This window comes from Amblyomma mixtum, chromosome 1 (genome assembly GCF_055824585.1).
Source record: "Amblyomma mixtum isolate Tamu chromosome 1, ASM5582458v1, whole genome shotgun sequence".
NCBI lineage: Eukaryota > Metazoa > Arthropoda > Arachnida > Ixodida > Ixodidae > Amblyomma > Amblyomma mixtum.
Genome location: NC_143012.1, coordinates 82,042,552 through 82,059,639, shown reverse-complemented (window position 1 = coordinate 82,059,639; position 17,088 = coordinate 82,042,552). Strand labels below are relative to the sequence as shown.

Here is a 17,088-nt window from a genome sequence, read left to right as displayed (position 1 = left end):
TCTACCAGTTAAGCTAGCCGGGACGGCAAGCTTATGGTAGGGCGAGAGCGAATTGATCAATAACTCGAAGTGGGAACAGTTTGATCAAGCTTGCCGTCCTGGTTAGCTCAGTTGGTACAGCGACTGCTCCTCCGGTGAAGCGGTGGTCCCGGGTTCGAACCCCGAACCAGGACAAATTTTTCTTTAACTACGATGTTTCTGAGAAAGCTGTATAGTTTTTCATAGTGGAAGTGGTTGTTTAGTGGCTGTATAGTGAAAGTGGTGCCTCTGTTGCTACAAAACAGTAATCTGCTGATACAAGCAAGCTTCAATTCATCCTAAATGTTCCTTCAAGGAGCACACTACAGAGTGCTGAATCATTTCACGCACATGGTGTGAGTGTGAGCCACCATATCTGTGCATGCATCCTGTTTGGTGCAGTGCGGCCAAGGGAGGCTTGGAGGTGACGCTGATGGAGCGGACACTGAAGCGGCACGGCGAGGCTGTTGTGCGGATGCTGGTGACGCAGTACCGCATGCACCAGCTCATCATGCGGTGGTCGTCGGAGCGCCTATATGGGGGCAGGCTGGTGGCACATGCCTCAGTGGCCGCACACCTGCTCAGGTCAGCGGGTGGCAACACTTTCGTGTAGTTTTAATGTTGTGGACAAGTGTTTTTGCTGGAAGCGTTCTTAAAGGGAAACTGCATAGGTTTTAGAAATCAACGATCTTAAGAGGGTCGAATGTGTGAAACTTGGAGGTAAAGCATGCAAAGTGTTTTTGGGCTAGCACTTGAAATAGTGAAGTAATCACCGATTAAAATCCGAACGCCCTTCAAGCTCCTCCGCAGAGCACAACACCAAGTGGGGGGTGCATGATGACGTCATCGAAGGTATCGGTACATTTCCAACACACAAACACCTGCTTTGAAGGAAAAACAATAACAAATGCCATCGAAGGCAAACCCTGCTGAGAGTTGTTTGACAGCGTCTAACGAGTCAGGGCATGGTGTGGTTGACGACAGCGGTAATTTAAAATCTTACCTTCTGTGACGTCACACTGAACTTCCCTGCACTCCTCCAGTGCATTGAGGAGAAGCACAAAATTGAATCGTCGACTACGTCACTATTTTAAATGCTAGTGCAAAAACACTTGGCATGCTTTACCTACACCCTACATAGATTTTAAGCCTTGAATATCGCAAAATTCTCAAAAAAGTGCTGCAGTTGCCCTTTAAGGCAGGACACTACCCTAAACAATAAACTTTTGAACCACTTGCTCCGTTTCATTGAAACTTGTGGGGCTAGTTTATATTACTGCTGGGACCGCCTCTGCCAAATTTAATTATTCTAGAGTAAGTATGAAGCACGTTATGCAACCTTTGTGCCAAGGATGACTATGCTTGCTTAGGAAAACTGTTGTTCGAAAAATAAGGGTAATTTTTCCAATTTTTTTGTGTTATGTGGCATTGGGAATGTCCAGAGCACACAACTGTGGAATAATTTTGCTTAGTTTTCCTATATTTTGAAAGAATGATACCATATAAAGAATGACATCGGATTTTCATTTCGCATCAATTTTTTTAAAGTAATTTTTTAGTGTGAAAAAGGGAAAGAAATGGACAAACTGAGCACACAGTTGTGTTCCTCATAAAATTTCGCTCCAGAGAACCTCCTACAGTGCCACTATTATTAAGTAATATTGGAATGATAGTTTTTCTAAACTGACACCGAAGAAACAGGAGGTGAGAAAAATAGACTCACATGATTGAAAATCATGCCATTTTATTTTAAGCACAACAATGTTCAAGACAAGGCCCCCCCTCCCCCCCGCTGAATAATAAAATTTGGCAGAGGTGGTCGCAGCAGTGATATTCGCAAGTTTCAATTAAATCGAGCAAGCGGTTCAAAGTTCTCTTTTTGGGGTAGTGTCCCGTCTTAATCAGGAAAAATAAGCAGATATGTGTAAACGACCCTTCAGTCATAATCACTGAAAAGGAGTTTCGGTTTTTATCTTCGTAAAGTTTTCCCTCACCTTGCCCAAAGTGTGTATTTGAGCAGGAAGTATGTATAAATGTGGCTCAAATCCTTGGTATAAATCAGTTGCAAGTCCAGCGGTGTTGTGTGTGTGCCTCCTTGTTCTTGTCTTGCGTCTGTTTCACTGGTTCCACCTTTGCGCATTAAGAACCAACTAGCCCAGAAATTTACTCTATTAGCGTTGTGGAAATTGCTTCTTCACTATCTCAACCTGACCTGTAGTCCTTGTCTTGGTGTTCTGGAATGAGGCATCAGTAAATGGACTCGCGTTATGATTGAATTAGGCCCCGTTCCGCAACTGTTTTGTCTTGCTGTCAACATTCTTTTTAGGTGCTAAGTCTTTTTAGCCGTTATTCTCAAAGGCTGTAACTTAAAAATTCTTGAATCTGTAGGTCAGAGTACATAGCTGTGTGCTGTGGGCATTGTGCAGAGCATACGTCTACATTTTCTGGCTAGTTTCTGTGTTCAGTACAGGTGAGAAATTGAGGGAAAAACAGAAAACATTCATGCTTTTATGCTGATGCCATAAAAGGTTGCTAGAAGTGTGTGCTGAGCCAGTCATTAGCTTTGTTTTAATGCGTTAGAAGTATGGTCCTCTTTTGGTGAAAACATGTTTTCTGTGTCTTTGTATATCTTTTTGTGTGTGAGAGAGAGAGAGAGAGAGAAATGAGAAGGCTGCCACTCACTGATCAACAAAAATTGGATGGCGTCCTCAATGTCTTACTCCTTCTGGAGCTGCTCATCATTTTGATGCAAAACAAACAATTTTTGACCTCAGTAATGTGCACAGGCCTCAAGAAAGCCGTTTGGTTAGTTTTCCGGTGCAAAGCATCAGTGGTTAATTTATACACACCTGTGCAAAATTTCATACAAAAGGCCCGCTAAAGAGCCTTTGCCCACAATCCACTCGCACACTTCCACTTCCAAAATGTTTCCACTCATCACCCGCCTACCAGAAGCCCACATAGCAGCGTATGGGAAAAAGCGATGCCAAAATCAAATTCAGAGACGCAATGGGAAGGTGATCAACATAAAAATGAATACTGCTAACACAGATTGTTGCACCATATTGTGTAATCGCCTCTGCATTTTTTTGTTCCATGTTAGTTACTGCTGCGAAGCCAATGTTGTGCATATGAACAACGCATATGCATCAGGCAAGTTTCTTTTTTTGTGCGTGCACGTGTGATGGAGAGAAAATAAGGTTATGAGTGCCTGCACCTTTAGCGCAGGAATTTGTTGCCCCAGTGCAATAGATGTCTACTGTTTTGTTTCTTGTTCTTGAGGGTGGGTTTGAGATTTGTGAGCTCAAGCCAAGGTTAGCAGCTAATTATTTCGAAAAAAATTGGTAATCTCTTGAGATCAGGGAAAATTAATCCAGAAGACTTACTTGCGGAAATGCTCATTTGTTTGGCGCTTAAGCAAATGTCAACAGTTGGGTTGTGACTCCAGAAAAACAGTGTTTGAACATAGGGTGCAACTTGGAATGTGCGGGTGCGATTCAGGATCAGTTGTGTTTTTCTTTTAAGGTGAAAGCCTTTAATGCCTCATCGTTGTCCAAAGGAGGTTGTAGCAGAGGTGTCACGCTTTTCGGTTGGCCGAAATGGTTATGACGACAGAGTGCGCAGATTGGAAGTAATGAGGTCACCCACGGATGCCCGACGCCTCCTTTTGGAGCGGACGACAACTAATAAAATAGCTGTCGTCCGCTCCGACAGGGGGCGTAAGGCGTCCGTGGTTGACCACATCACATACCTCATTACTGCGAACAGAGCCATGGATACAACCGAACTCATCGAAGCAGAGAGAGAGTCGTGCTAAAGAAGCAGTCAAAGTGTGTAGTTGTAATGTGCAGTCAAAGTGTGTTGTCAAATAAAGCACTAGTACAGCACCAACAGTCTCGCAGTCAATGCGAAACAGTGCGCCAGGAAAGGCTTTGGCCTTGCAGCACTTTAGAGAGCAAAGTGCCCCCTGCATTTTTTTATTTTTTTCCTGATGTTCTTGAAAAAATGTGAACAACGCCAGGGATCTTCCCGGTGTGGAGGACAACGAGGACACCGCCCTGCCCTTGCTGCTCATCGACACAGCGGGCTGTGGGATGGTCGAACTGGACACACCTGACGATGAATCCAAGGGAAATGAGGGTATGCGGTAGAATTTTGCTTTTGGTTGGGGGTGGAAGAGTAGGTGGGGGGCAGGCCTCTTCTGTGACTGTTCTCTCACTGTAAACATGCAAAAGAATTGACACTATTAAATCTTACTGACACTGCAGGAAGTTACAGAGTGTCAGGTGGGTGGATGAGATTTAGTAAGAAGTTTGCAGGTTTAGGTGACTGCATATGGTGCAGGACAGGCCTAATTGAATACGAATGGGAGAGGCCTTTGTCCTGCAGTAGATGCAGGACAAAGGATGATGATACTGCGATGTTTTAGAGGGGGTTGAAGCAGTGAAAGCTTTCTTTTTTTCTACTGAGTTTACCATAGCTCACGACACCGCTAGCTTGGTTGTGTAGTCAGTGAATTTGTGGCTTGCATAGAACTGAGACGATGTGTGCATAATGGATCGTGTTGGAAGATGATAAGTGCTCATTTGAACATTACGTGTATAGTATCTTTACCTGGAATTGGAAGAAAGGAGCAAGAAAAGCAGTTTACACCTTGGACAGTTCCCATGTCTCCTTGTAAGACAAACGCATAGGCCTGTGCAAATATTAGATATCCTTCGATTGTTTTCTAATATTCGGTCGAATAGTAAAGTATTCTGCGTTCGGTTCGATCTGAGTGTTTGGTATTTGAAATCTTGAAGTATTTGTCCTCAAGCGAGTAACGTTTCTGGGACGCTTGATTCGTGTGGTTTCGGTTCAGCGTACCTCTTCAGGGATGGTACTGCGGTGCATACTCAGTGTGTGCGTCATGGAGTGCAAGAATGGATTTATGTCGCTTTGAGGCCTCTCACTGGCACAGCATTCAAATGGCATGAAAAATGGCCCAAATCAGTTGGGCAACAATGGCAGGGGCAATCGCATTTTTGAAATTCCAAAAGCTGATATGGCTATTACTAACTGCTGGCTACAAATCTCTAATTGCAATCGAGCGCCTATCTATGATAGCTGAAAAAGGTAACTATTAAAGTTTAGTTAATAACTTTACTAGTTTTACATCGTTCGTCTGTTTTTTACTTCCGCCAACACTGGTATTAGAACGTCTCAAAAAGCTTCTTCTTACCTCAAAAACCCCGTTTTAAAGTTCAGTGGCAGGCTTCCCTGAAACATGTGGTACATTTTTGCTCTTTGGTGGTGAACTTGTTTTAACAGTACAGTGGGCTGAAACTTGTTTAAGCAAAAGTCTCTTGGAGTCACGTCCCGGCCGCACTTCGATAGGTGCAAAATGCAAAAACGTATAACGGAGCTCAGACGGCATGAAAATTAATCAAGAGTCCTCTGCTGCAGGGACTCTTTCTTCTTTCACCCCCACCTTCATCCTTTCCCTCTATCCACAGTTCAGGGGTCCACTGTGAATGAGACAGTTACTGAGCCTTTCTTTTTCTGACGACCACCCCAATGAGACCACCACATGGTGCTGTTCGCATATATTTAAATTCAGATGAGGAAAGCTAAATTACAACGCCTCTTCTATAAGTTATTGCGTGGGTCCCTGGAGTTCCTACAACAGGGATTCATTTGAATATTGTCTACCAAGCATGACTCTTTGGGTCAAAACACAAATCATGCCGGTTTCCCCATGAATGACTGTAGAAATTCAAAAGAGTGTGTTGTTCGAACTTTTTTTTTTTTTTGTGTATCTCAATAATACTTCTTTTGTAGAAAGACTCGTCTGCACCAAATCCTTGGTGCAGACATGTCTTTCTGATACTAATCGCGATAGGTTGGTGAAAACCAGTGAAGGGGTACCATGGTTTCCATATATTCCTAATTAGGGAAATTCACGACAAACTCATTTATCTGATGTTCTTGCTCTTGCAGGAGAAGCCGACCTTGTGGCCATTCATGTCAAGCGTCTGATTTCGAGTGGCATCTCGGCCTCTGACATTGCTGTGATCTCACCTTACAACTTGCAGGTTAGAAGCCGGAATATCTCGGTTTAACAAATCTTTTCTTTTTGTTCACACTGCATGGTCACTTGCTGTGTAGGCCTGTATGTACAGTTTTTGTCAAAAGTAACCAGGCTCCATGGTTTGCTTCTCATTCGTATAACAGAGCCCTCACGGCTTCCCTAAAGAACAAAAAGCTCTTTGAAGGTGAGAACAGGTGTTCTCCTTACCATACAGAGATTTAGAGTTTGAGGGCTGTCACAATAGCTTTAATATACGACTGCGAAGAAAAACGTGCAGCCTGGTTACTTTTGACAAAGACTGTATGTGTTCCAATGCAGTGGTGGAACTGCTGCGCCAATTGCGCCAAACTGCGCCAAATGGGAAATCCTGCTACATGCTGCTACAAAATCGGTTTTTTGCCTACTTTTGTGCCACGCCTGCGCCGAAATATCTCTGAATAACTCCAATAACTCTGCCGAGAACGAAACCGAAACTCATTTCCGTGAAACCAAAACTGATGTCTGCCGGCAACACTTCCGGCAACGCATCTGCCGGCAGCCACATCGCCATCGCTGCTTTGCAACCGAAGGTGAACAAAGGGACCACTGTCAGCGCACTGCCTGTGTGGATGGACGCTTCACGTCTTCGATGTCTTTGTCAAAGCTGAAAGGCAACAAAACTTATGACTAACTTATATCGGGCAGAAAATCCAGCTGCCATTCCTATGACACAAGGATTAATCAGAGCAGTGAAAGGATCGCAGAAGCGTCAGCTGCAACGGTTGGAGGCGGGTGCAGGAGAAGAGACCCGTGCAAAACAAGCGAAACAAGACTGTGATGTACAGGACAAAGACACCCAGAAAAGTGGTCAGAATGAAGAGAAGGTACAAGAAGAGATCAGACTGGCCAGGAATATGATCACCAGTGCTGAGCTGCTTTTCACAAAAGGTGTCAAGTCAAAACATTCTGCAGACGTTGAGAGTGGACAAGCCCTTCTGAAGAATGGACAGGAAAAGCTCGCAGCGGCACTGTCTAAGCTGGAGTGATCAAGAAAAGGGAAGAAATAGTACCTGAAAGTTTGTTTTAAGAACGGTATCATTTTTTATAGTTCTGTTGAGCATCTCATTATGTCGCTCTTCTGAATAAAAACGGCAATGTTTTTAGGAGAACGTCCTGTTTTGTTTATTTTCGGCTCTTTTTAAGGAACCAACCACTTTAAACTGCATTTGGGATTGAAGCTTGCTCTTGCATGGCTGTGGTTGCTAAAAACGTCTGAGCAAATGCCTGTTCCAGGAATACAACAAAGCTTCTTTATTTAAAATAACTGTTTTTTGGTATGAAATTTTGGTACGAAGCTTTTTTTTTTTTTTTTGTGCTACATAAGCTCGAATTCTGCTACAAAATGCCATTTTTCCTGCTACAAAACTTAAAATTGCTGCTACAAACTGCGATTTCTTCTGCTACAAAAGCTGCTGCAAGAAGCCAGTTGCCAGTTCCACCACTGCCAATGTTACTCATCTTACTGAGCTTGTCAAGATTTGTACATTTGATATATGGGAGCCTGCATCCCTGCCCTGACAAGCTTAAAAGGTCCTTTTGCATTTGCCTTGTGTGTGCCCTGTCAGGTGGGCAATTGCAGTGTCACTTTTAATGGGTGATCGTTGCCTTTAGTGTCGATCTAGCAGTGTCGCATGGCAACCTCTAGTGACATTCGCTATGGTACACACTTGCCCTGAAGTGAGGGAAGCAAGCTGACTTCATTGTCATCATCATCATCATCATCAACTTGACTACGCCCACTGCAGGACAAAAAGCCTTCTACAATCAACCCTGTCCTTTGCCAGTTGCGGCCACCGTATCCCGCAAACTTCTTTATCTCCTCCGCCCACCTAACTTTCTGCTGCCCCCTGCTATGCTTGCCTTCTCTTGGAATCCACTCCGTTGCCCTTAAGGACCAGCGGTTATCCTGCCTTCACATTACATGCCCTGCCCAAGCCCGTTTCTTCCTTTTGATTTTGACTAGGATGTCATTAACCCATGTTAATTAGCGCTCTATAGTTGAATAAAAGTCAAGCAAAAAGCAGCTTTTCCCCATCAAAGGACCCGTTACCAGCCAATGGCATCGGCCAGTTCTCATGAACCTGCTAGCATGAGTAGCATGAAGATGCAGGGAGTAGCATGACAATGCAGAGAGGGGACTATCACTTTTCATCTAGCAGGATCATGAAATTTGACCAACGCAATTGGTTGGAAGGGGGTCCTTTGATGGGGAAACGCTGCTGCTTCTTGACTTGTATCCAACTATAGTGTTGTGCACTCGTTGGTTTGTGTGTCTGATCACCACTTGGCATGCATTTAATCTGTCGAATTGCGTTTCAGGTGGAGCTCATTCGCCTGCGCCTCTCCTCTCGGCACCCTGGCTTGGAGGTGCGCTCGGTCGATGGCTTCCAGGGCCGTGAAAAGGAGGCTGTCGTCATGTCGTTTGTGCGCTCCAACGACACAGGTCAGCTTTGGTCGCCTCCTTCTTAAAGTCTGGCGACATTTCTTTCTCTTTTCTCAACATTTCTAATGTGTTAGAATGTGTCAGCACTAGCACATGCCCTGGGCTTGTGGTTTTGCACCACCCGAAAGTGCTTGTGTTGTGCCAGTGGTGCTTGGTCCATCATGTGTCCTACGCGGATGCTGCAAACTTTAATTCCGCAGTGCCACTAAGTGCCCGCTGTTCTTCCAGTAGGTACACAAGCTTTTCCCTGGCCTGGTGCTCGGTTCCCTCTGGGACTGAAACTCTTGAAAAACTGGGTGTTTGACCATATTTCGCGCAGATAATAAGAACATGTTAGTCGTGATGCTGTTTGGCCAAACTGCCTTTGCGCATTTGAAATTGGATCATCATCAGCCAGAAGGTGTGTGAGCGCATTCATATTTTTTTTAAATCTTTTTCTTGGAAATGCGCTCAGGAAGCTAGGCGCCCTCCTCTTATGCGTAAGGAGCTCAGCCAGTCATGGCATTCTGTGCAGTTTGAGAGAATACGAGTAAATTTGACAAAAGAGCCTGGAGGAAGACAAGAAATAAGAAGGCATGGAGGAAAGGGTAGAAGTGGGCTTCATGGCTCCATTAAATTTTGCTTGTACAGTTCAACAGTATATCTGATGGGTTGCTTTGGTAAAAAGAAGTTGCCACGCATTGCTGTGAGATGTAAGTTTTGTGCTTTGCAGGGGATACACACAGTCAGGTGCCTAGTTTAATAGATTTCCGACTGTTGTTTAAACTTGGCAAGCATTGAGGGCCAATTTACGAAGTATGCTATAGTTCAAGCAATTGCCTTCTTGTGCATTTGGATGTGCATCAGAATCTCAAATAAATAAGGCTCTTTGTATTGAGGTTGTGTTACGTTCACAATCAATTGACAGAGGCAGATCTGAAACTAGATACTTTGCATAGAAGGGCTCAATACAATTACAGTCGATCTTGGATATGTTGAATTCTAAGGAAATCGTGAAATAGTTCTAATCAACATTTCAATATATAAAAAAAAATGGCAATCGGTAAGCATACTATAACCTAGAAGCAAGACTACAGTGCACCTATGCTGGCAATGTGCTTTTGGCAGTACCCTGCTCTCTAGGCACCAATAGGCCTAGCCTGCTTCGCAGTGAAGCCGCAGGGCACAGTGGTTTGGAACTAGTGACTGTGTATCATATGTAGAGTCCGAATAGGGGGATTAGCATGTCTTCCTCATTTGTGCATGGCTGACCGTTCAGACCACTGTCCCCACCCCGTGATAGCGAGTGCTATCGAGCACACGCCGATCACGATGGGCCGTGCTATCTGGGAGCAAAGGAACAACGACGCTGGCTCACACAAAATGGCCTTTATGAATGCAGCAAGAATAACACCAGCTAGCAACAAGACATGCTAAGGAATCGAAGGCATCCGACTCACAAGCAGGGTTACGAGCGAGTGTTCACCTACTCTAGGGCAGGGGAGATATACTTCGAGGCCGGACGGCACAAGCTCGCAGGAAACTTTCCCACGATGTCTCGCCCAGCTGGTTAGAGCAGAGCCCGCATCAGAGGCTCAACCTGTTTTTTTTTTTTTTTTTTTCATGCCCACAACAGTCACGCTCTCTGTTGGTGCTAGTGTTGCTGTGAAGCAGGCACCCTCCCTTGATAAGGCAACTATAGTAGGGTACAACTTTAAAAAACAGCAGCTGCTAACACTAGGCCGTGATCCGCAGTGTCCTGTATTACTCCACTGGCCAATCGCAACAGTAAACGAAACCAGCTTTTTAATGTTTGACTCTATCAAACAATCCACGTATCAAAATTATAGAGCTCATAATTTTTTGTTTGTTGTAACAAGCTTCTTGCTTAGGTAACAAGAAACGGTTAAGCAACGGACTACTTTTCGTCGTGAAGGGAGTCTGTGCGCGGAGGCTAAATGTGGGTGAACCTTCACTGCACACTTAAGTTGTATCTGACTGTAGGGAGGGTGCCACATCGCGGAGAAACAAGCCCAAGGGGACTGAGCGGGGCGAGTCCCCACACAAAAGAGGTCTGATCTTGTTACTAGTTACCAGTACCAGTACGCTGTTACCAGTATGTTAAAATTGAGGTAGAATTGCTTTATGGCATGCCGTCGGTAAGGAAGTGAGTGAAGCACGCCAAGTGAGGCCTGTCGCTTGGCTTCAGTTAGTTAGGTTGGCTTCGCCAGTTGACAAGGTGTGCACTGAATGCTGCCTTCTCCACATGACAGTGGTGTTGTGTGGAAAGCATGTGCGAGGGACCAAAGGCTGCCCACAAGCGCACCCCACATTCACCATGTTACACATTCTTACAGTGCTAGCGTTGCTAACAGTACCTGAGGCCGCACAGCTGACGTGGCTCCGCGTATGAAAAGGGATCTCTCCATTAGGAGAAGCACCACTCACAGGGGCATGGCACCTTGATATATGGATTGTTCTGGTGAATGAGAGTTCGGCAAATGCTAAAAGTAGCTCTATACTTTTTCGTGTGATTTTCAAAGGGATGTTCTGATTGTTCGATATAGACAATAATTTGATATATCCAGGATCGACTGTATCTATTTACCTTTTTGTATTCCATCATACATTGTAAAAGTTGCAGATCACTATAATTGTTCACATGGGGTCACTGTGGGTACGAAGGAAATTGAATTTATATTACTAGTGCTTAGCACAGCTGACAGATTTTGAACATAAGAAATATGGTTTGGTTTGGTTTATGGGGTCTAACGTCCCAAAGCGACTCAGGCTATGAGGGACGCCGTAGTGAAGGGCTCCGGAAATTTCGGCCACCTAGGGTTCTTTAACGGGCACTGACATCGCACGGTACACGGGCCTCTAGGATTTCTCCTGCAAAGAAATTCGATATGAACAGCTAGTTAGGGGGCGACACAAGAAGAAGAAAAAAAGAAAGTATATGAGGTTTAATGTCCCAAAGAGATACATGGGCAATGAGGGACACCGTAGTGGAGGGCTCCGGAAATTTTGACCACCTGGGGTTCTTTAACGTGCGACGGAGGCATTTATTTCACCTCCATTGAAATGCAACCACCGCAACAAGGGTCAATTCCGTGACCTTGCAATCAGCAGCTGAGCACCAAAGCCATTGAGCCACCGTGGCGAGTGATTGTGAGTTTGTGCGCAAGATGTTTCTGTGTCTAAACAGAGCAGAAATTCATCATTTTTAATCTGTTTTTGAAATAGGAAAAAGAAAGCAATTGTGCGCAAGTGCAGTCTGGAACGATACTCATTTCATTTTCAGTATGTGGCACACTCTCATTTGAGTTACTGCAGCTTACTGCATTCTACTTAATATAGCACCTTCTTATTTGTTTGTGCAACTCAGCTTTCAGAGTGACTGGCAGTTTTGCTTTCAGCAGCAAAAATATGTAGGCCTTGCGCATAGAGGACAAAAAAAATGATGGTCGATATATCGCAATTAGGTGCCCTAGCACTGCTGTGGCTAATGTTTTGCATTGTTTATCATCCACATGCCACTTAGGTCAGATCTTGTGACGTCATCGCAACTTGTCAAGCTCTTGTGTGTGTGTGTGTGCGTGTGTGTGCGCGTGCGTGCGAGCGAGGTTGCCCACAACCCAATGGACAGCCTGCAATGAACAAACAAACAAACAAATAAACCGCTAAATATGGGGAATGGCCACTAGTATAAGTGCTAGGGCACTAAATGAAACTGTTTAGTCATGCTTCATTGATCAATGTTCACTTTGCACCACCTGGTGTGGAGGACATTGAGAGCAGACTCATGACCCTGAGAAGTTTGCAGCTGGATTGAGAAATTTCTTTTGGGGAGGGCGTGTTACCTCATTCAAGGTGTCCACACAGACCTGAGTGTGTTGCATCTCTCCAGGTACTATTGGCTTTCTCGCCGAGGACAGGAGGATCAACGTGGCCGTCACGAGGGCTCGGCGGCACTTGGCTGTGGTGTGCGACAGTGCGACCATGTCGCGCCATGACTTCCTCAAGTCGCTCGTTGACTACATCAGCGAAGAGGGGGAGGTGCGCAGCGCACGGGAGTACTCGGCTGGTGAGTGAGGTTTTTAAAACTGAAAGGAGTTGTCTGGACCCTTTTAATGCCGATGGCGTTAGGGGTCTTGTTCGGAGCAAAAACCCGGTGTCATCGATGATGGCTTAAGCGAAAAATTTCCAGAGAAGTCTCCAGACCTTACCTTGTGACGTCATTACACAACCTGCCAGCCATAACATATGGCAACCTGCGTCCCGGATTGGGAGGAAACTGCCCATCGTGACGGGTGGCAGTTAAATTAAGGATTGGTCATGAATGGTTGCTTGGAAAGGTTGCTTGCTATATATATATATATATGCTTTTCGAATCAATTAGCTTTAAGCGATAACATAATCAGTAATATTCTAAGTTGATCAACACCACAAAATAAATAAATATATTAAAAATCCCCTGTGCACCTTGGTTTCTGTGGCTGTTGGCTTCTTTCATATATATATATATATATATATGAGCAAAAAACGGAGAGAACGCTTAAGCACCGCCTTACGGGTATGAAGGCATAGTATTAATGGTCATATGCAGAATGGTACCAATATATATACCAATACCAATATATATACATATATAAAAACCATTCTGCATTATACCATTGGTGCTATGCCTTCAGAAAAGCATCTTTCTTAGTTAAAGAGACGTGGAGGACAAATTGGAGCTATCCTGTATCAATAGGGTAAGTGCATTGTGATGACAAGGAAGGTGCTCTTACTGAAAACAAATCTTTAAAAGCCTAGTTTATGCATCTGTTTTTATTCCCAAAGAACTTAGCTGTGAGGACAACCTTGCCAGCATGGTTTGTCAGGTAAGCTGGTTAGATTTCATGCCCAAATTATGAAGGAATAAAAAAAAGTAACATTACAGGCATATCATACTAGCTGATGTACCTGCCTCCGAAAGCCAATATGAAAAATTTTTTAGCACCACTAAAATACGAAAAATTGGTATGTAGTGAATTCACAGTGATGATATTTGGTCTATTTTGTGTAGCAAGTTCAAATTGTATGAAAAATCAACTTGGAGGCCTAGAACTAACTCGAAGGCCCAGAGACAGAAAACAGTTAGTTATCCAACAGTTGTTTTTCCATTTTTCCCGCAAAAGTTGTCACAAAATAAGTCAGAAAATCAGCGCTGAGGAGAGGAGTTGTTGAATGCTAACTGGAAGTCTCCTATTCGTGTCCCATTTTTCTTCATGCAACTTGCTAACAGTGACGCTAAGCATATCGATGAAAGCACTGGCTACAGAGAGCAGTACCATATTTACTCGAATCTAAGCTGACCCCACAAAATCTCTAAGCCAAGGAAAAAAAAGAATGAAGGCATTCTCTAACACTAGCCGGCAGATTAAAGAACTGCCTAAAGAAGGACGATTCATTTACTGTGACATGTGAATATGTTGAGCACGTTACAGTGTTCATTCACTGTTGTCACCGAACATTTGTTAAATCATTTTCCTCACATACACCACAGTACGCTGACATCGGCGTCATCCAACTCCAAAACTTTGGCCTGCACAGCATGATGAAGGTGTGATAGTGGTCCTGCAAATGTTTTTGTTTTTGTTGCACAGCCAAGCAGGTACTCTCTTTTGTCTTCTTCAACCACGTAGATGCGTTTCAACCAGACTGCACTCTCGCTGCCCTTGAAGATTCAGTGCGTTGTCCGCTGATAAGATGACATTGAGCTTAAAAACAATTGTGTAGTGACAGCACTTGGTTCTGAGCCATCACATTGTGGACAAAAAGGGCGCTTGCAACCACTTCCCAATTGAAAGGTGGTGGAGTAATGACATTGGCTGAAGTGCAGTGCGCATTGAAGTGCTTTGGATGAAGTAGTTACTGTAATGGTTAAACAGCGTGCAGACAATATGTGGTGAATTCGCAACACTGGGTGGTTACAGGGTTGGAGGAGAACATTCTTATTAAAAAAATAGCTCTGTCAGGACTATGACAGTGCTGTTTCCAACTATGGCTGTGTCAATACTGCATACTGAAGCAGCTCTCAGGATGTGAGGACTACTCCGTTTGATGCAAATCTTGAAAGGCATATGCGAAGCATATTTAAGCCAATAGCTGTCTTGCAGTTGCAGACTGCTGTGACCTTAAGGCTTCTTCCTTTTGCTTTTTTTTTCCCGCAGATCTGGAATTGTGTTCATCGACACTGAGGCCATCTAGCATCCGACTGAAGGAGGCAAAGAAACCAGCCAACAAGTCTAAGAAGAAGCCGGGCCAGGAATCGGCCCAGAGGAGTCAGGACGCCACCAAGCTGAAGCAGCCTGCCAAAGGCACTCTTCGCCCTAAAAAGCCTGAAGAGTGAGTTTATTATGCCTGTACATGGCCACTGCATTGTACGCTATATCCACCCTACCGCTTGTGGCTTATAAATGACTCCAAACATGTTTCTTTGTGACAGGGGAGCAAGCGTGCAGTCTCCTTGGGAAGCGCTGGTCAGAAGCTTTGCAGAGTCTACAGACAAGCAGCGGTCATTTCCGGCTTCATTGACTGCCTTCGAAAGACGCACAGTCCACGAGGTGGGATGTGTTTCCAGGTTGTCCGTACTCTATAGCTGTTCTGGCTCTTAATCTGCCTGAACTCTGCTGGTGTCAGACAGCCCTGAAGTAGGAGCCTTGTTCACTTTATAAGGAGTGATTATAACTGAGGCAAGCAGACCTCTGTGCCCCACTGGCATCTTGCACGAGATGCAGGAAACAATGCTTGAACTTCGAACACTGCACTGATGTTAATGAAAGTACGATACACTTTCATTAACATTGCATCTGAAGCCAAAACCTGAGAGGGCCTTGCATGTCTGTTCAGCATTTCAGAAATTCAGCTTAACAGAAATGCTTGAGGTATCAGGTCATGCGAGAGCATATGTGGACAGTTTGGACTGGCATAAGAGTGGCCGCCATGTTATTGGACGAGAAGTACAGAAAAAATATCTAAACCTGTCTAAACCTGTTGTTGCCACTTGCACTGCGGAAGCTTGGTGAAAATTCAGCATGGTGCTCTATAATGGCACTAGTGGCATTGCATACGAGTCATCTATAAGCAGTATTAGTGAACTGGTATAGTGAGAAAAGCTTAAATTTGTAAAACTTTTTAAGAGGAAAATGTTTTCAAGAATCCCTCTGAGTGCCATCAGTTACCTGCTCAGTTGTCTCAAACTTTATTTATTTATTTATTTGTGAGACATCTGTAGTTTTGCTGCTCAGGACAAGTGCCAAATTTTTGCCGAAGTGTTGCCACAACATTTGTGCTTTTGAAAAAAACTGCAACTCTGCTTGAAGTGTGGAATGTGCCAGATTTCATGTAACATTCAAGACTATCCACAGTGTTCACACCATTTCTCTTGTCAAGCTGGAAGAATGTCTGCATACATAAGCCCATCGAGTTCTACTTTTGCAGTGATGCAGAAGTTTGTCTTACCTGCAATTGTGTTCAAATTTTATGTTTTGCTTTAAGTATTTTTTATGCATTGTCTATGGGTAGCTAAGAAGAGTCTTCCAAACTCCACAACTTACTGGAAAATTCTGATTGATATAATTCGCGTCAAAAGAAGTTTAGTTTATAGTACTTATGCGTCTTTGTCAGGCCATCTGTCTGTTTGCTATCTCAGTCCATTAACTTCCAGTGATTGTGGTTACAGCCTGGGCTGAGCTGCTGTTTTCTCGCTTTCAGCTTGCCGAAAAACTCGGCCTCATACACATCAGCGAAGGTGATGGAGCCGAACGCCACATCGTGCTGAGAAAGCACGTTGGCCAACCACCAAAGTCCGACCTGCCTTCTTGCAGCAAAGAAAAAAAGAAGCCTGACAAAGGAACCTCAGAAGATGCATCAGATGGAACAGAAACCAGCCACTCCAAAGCCAAAGCTACAAATACAGACAAGCCGAATGAAGACGAGTCTGCTGGTGAGGAACCAACTGTTTCGTCACCGTGCTTGAAGACACCGGAGACCAAAAACAAACCACAAAGAAAAAAGAAGCAGCCAGAAACTAAGCCGAAAGCGGCCAGGGACGACAGCGCTAACGAAGAGGAAGACTTTGACGAGCTCATTGCCAAGGTGATGGCGTCCGACAGGACGTGCAGCTTCGAAAAGTGCAACGAGAAGCTGCACACTGCCCTGGCTGGCATAGGTGGGCCGTGCCCGTTGTGCAAGCGGGGATTTTGTTTCAAGCACGCCTTGCCGGAAGTGCACGGCTGTGGGGAGGAAGCTCGCACACAGGCACGAATAGCTTGGCACCGCTCGAAGGGTGGCACTGTGGCACCCAGCCATGTGAAGCCGGAGAAGAGGGCGCAGGTCCAGAAAGCATTGGACAAGCGGCTCGCCCAGATGGCCGAATCTCGAAAGCGGCAGACAAAAAAGTGATGTTTGTGTGGGGCCTTCGCCCGTGTACAGTGTTCATCTTGTTAATGTCTTCAGTAAAGCAACATGACTGGTCTGTTGAATCTTGTGA

General features: G+C 44.6%; 1 protein-coding gene across 1 annotated transcript in view; it reads left to right on the top strand.

The window, feature by feature from the left end:
- LOC149366969 (DNA-binding protein SMUBP-2-like) overlaps nucleotides 1–17,088 on the top strand; it is a 32,059-nt gene extending 14,971 nt beyond the window's left edge. Inside the window, exons 10-17 of the mRNA XM_089553416.1 lie at nucleotides 421–603; nucleotides 4,040–4,158; nucleotides 5,998–6,092; nucleotides 8,447–8,570; nucleotides 12,460–12,636; nucleotides 14,768–14,942; nucleotides 15,043–15,160; nucleotides 16,311–17,088. Of these exons, the coding sequence (XP_089409542.1) occupies nucleotides 421–603; nucleotides 4,040–4,158; nucleotides 5,998–6,092; nucleotides 8,447–8,570; nucleotides 12,460–12,636; nucleotides 14,768–14,942; nucleotides 15,043–15,160; nucleotides 16,311–17,000 (1,681 nt within the window). The 3' untranslated portion in view covers nucleotides 17,001–17,088. The remainder of the gene's footprint in view (nucleotides 1–420; nucleotides 604–4,039; nucleotides 4,159–5,997; nucleotides 6,093–8,446; nucleotides 8,571–12,459; nucleotides 12,637–14,767; nucleotides 14,943–15,042; nucleotides 15,161–16,310) is intronic.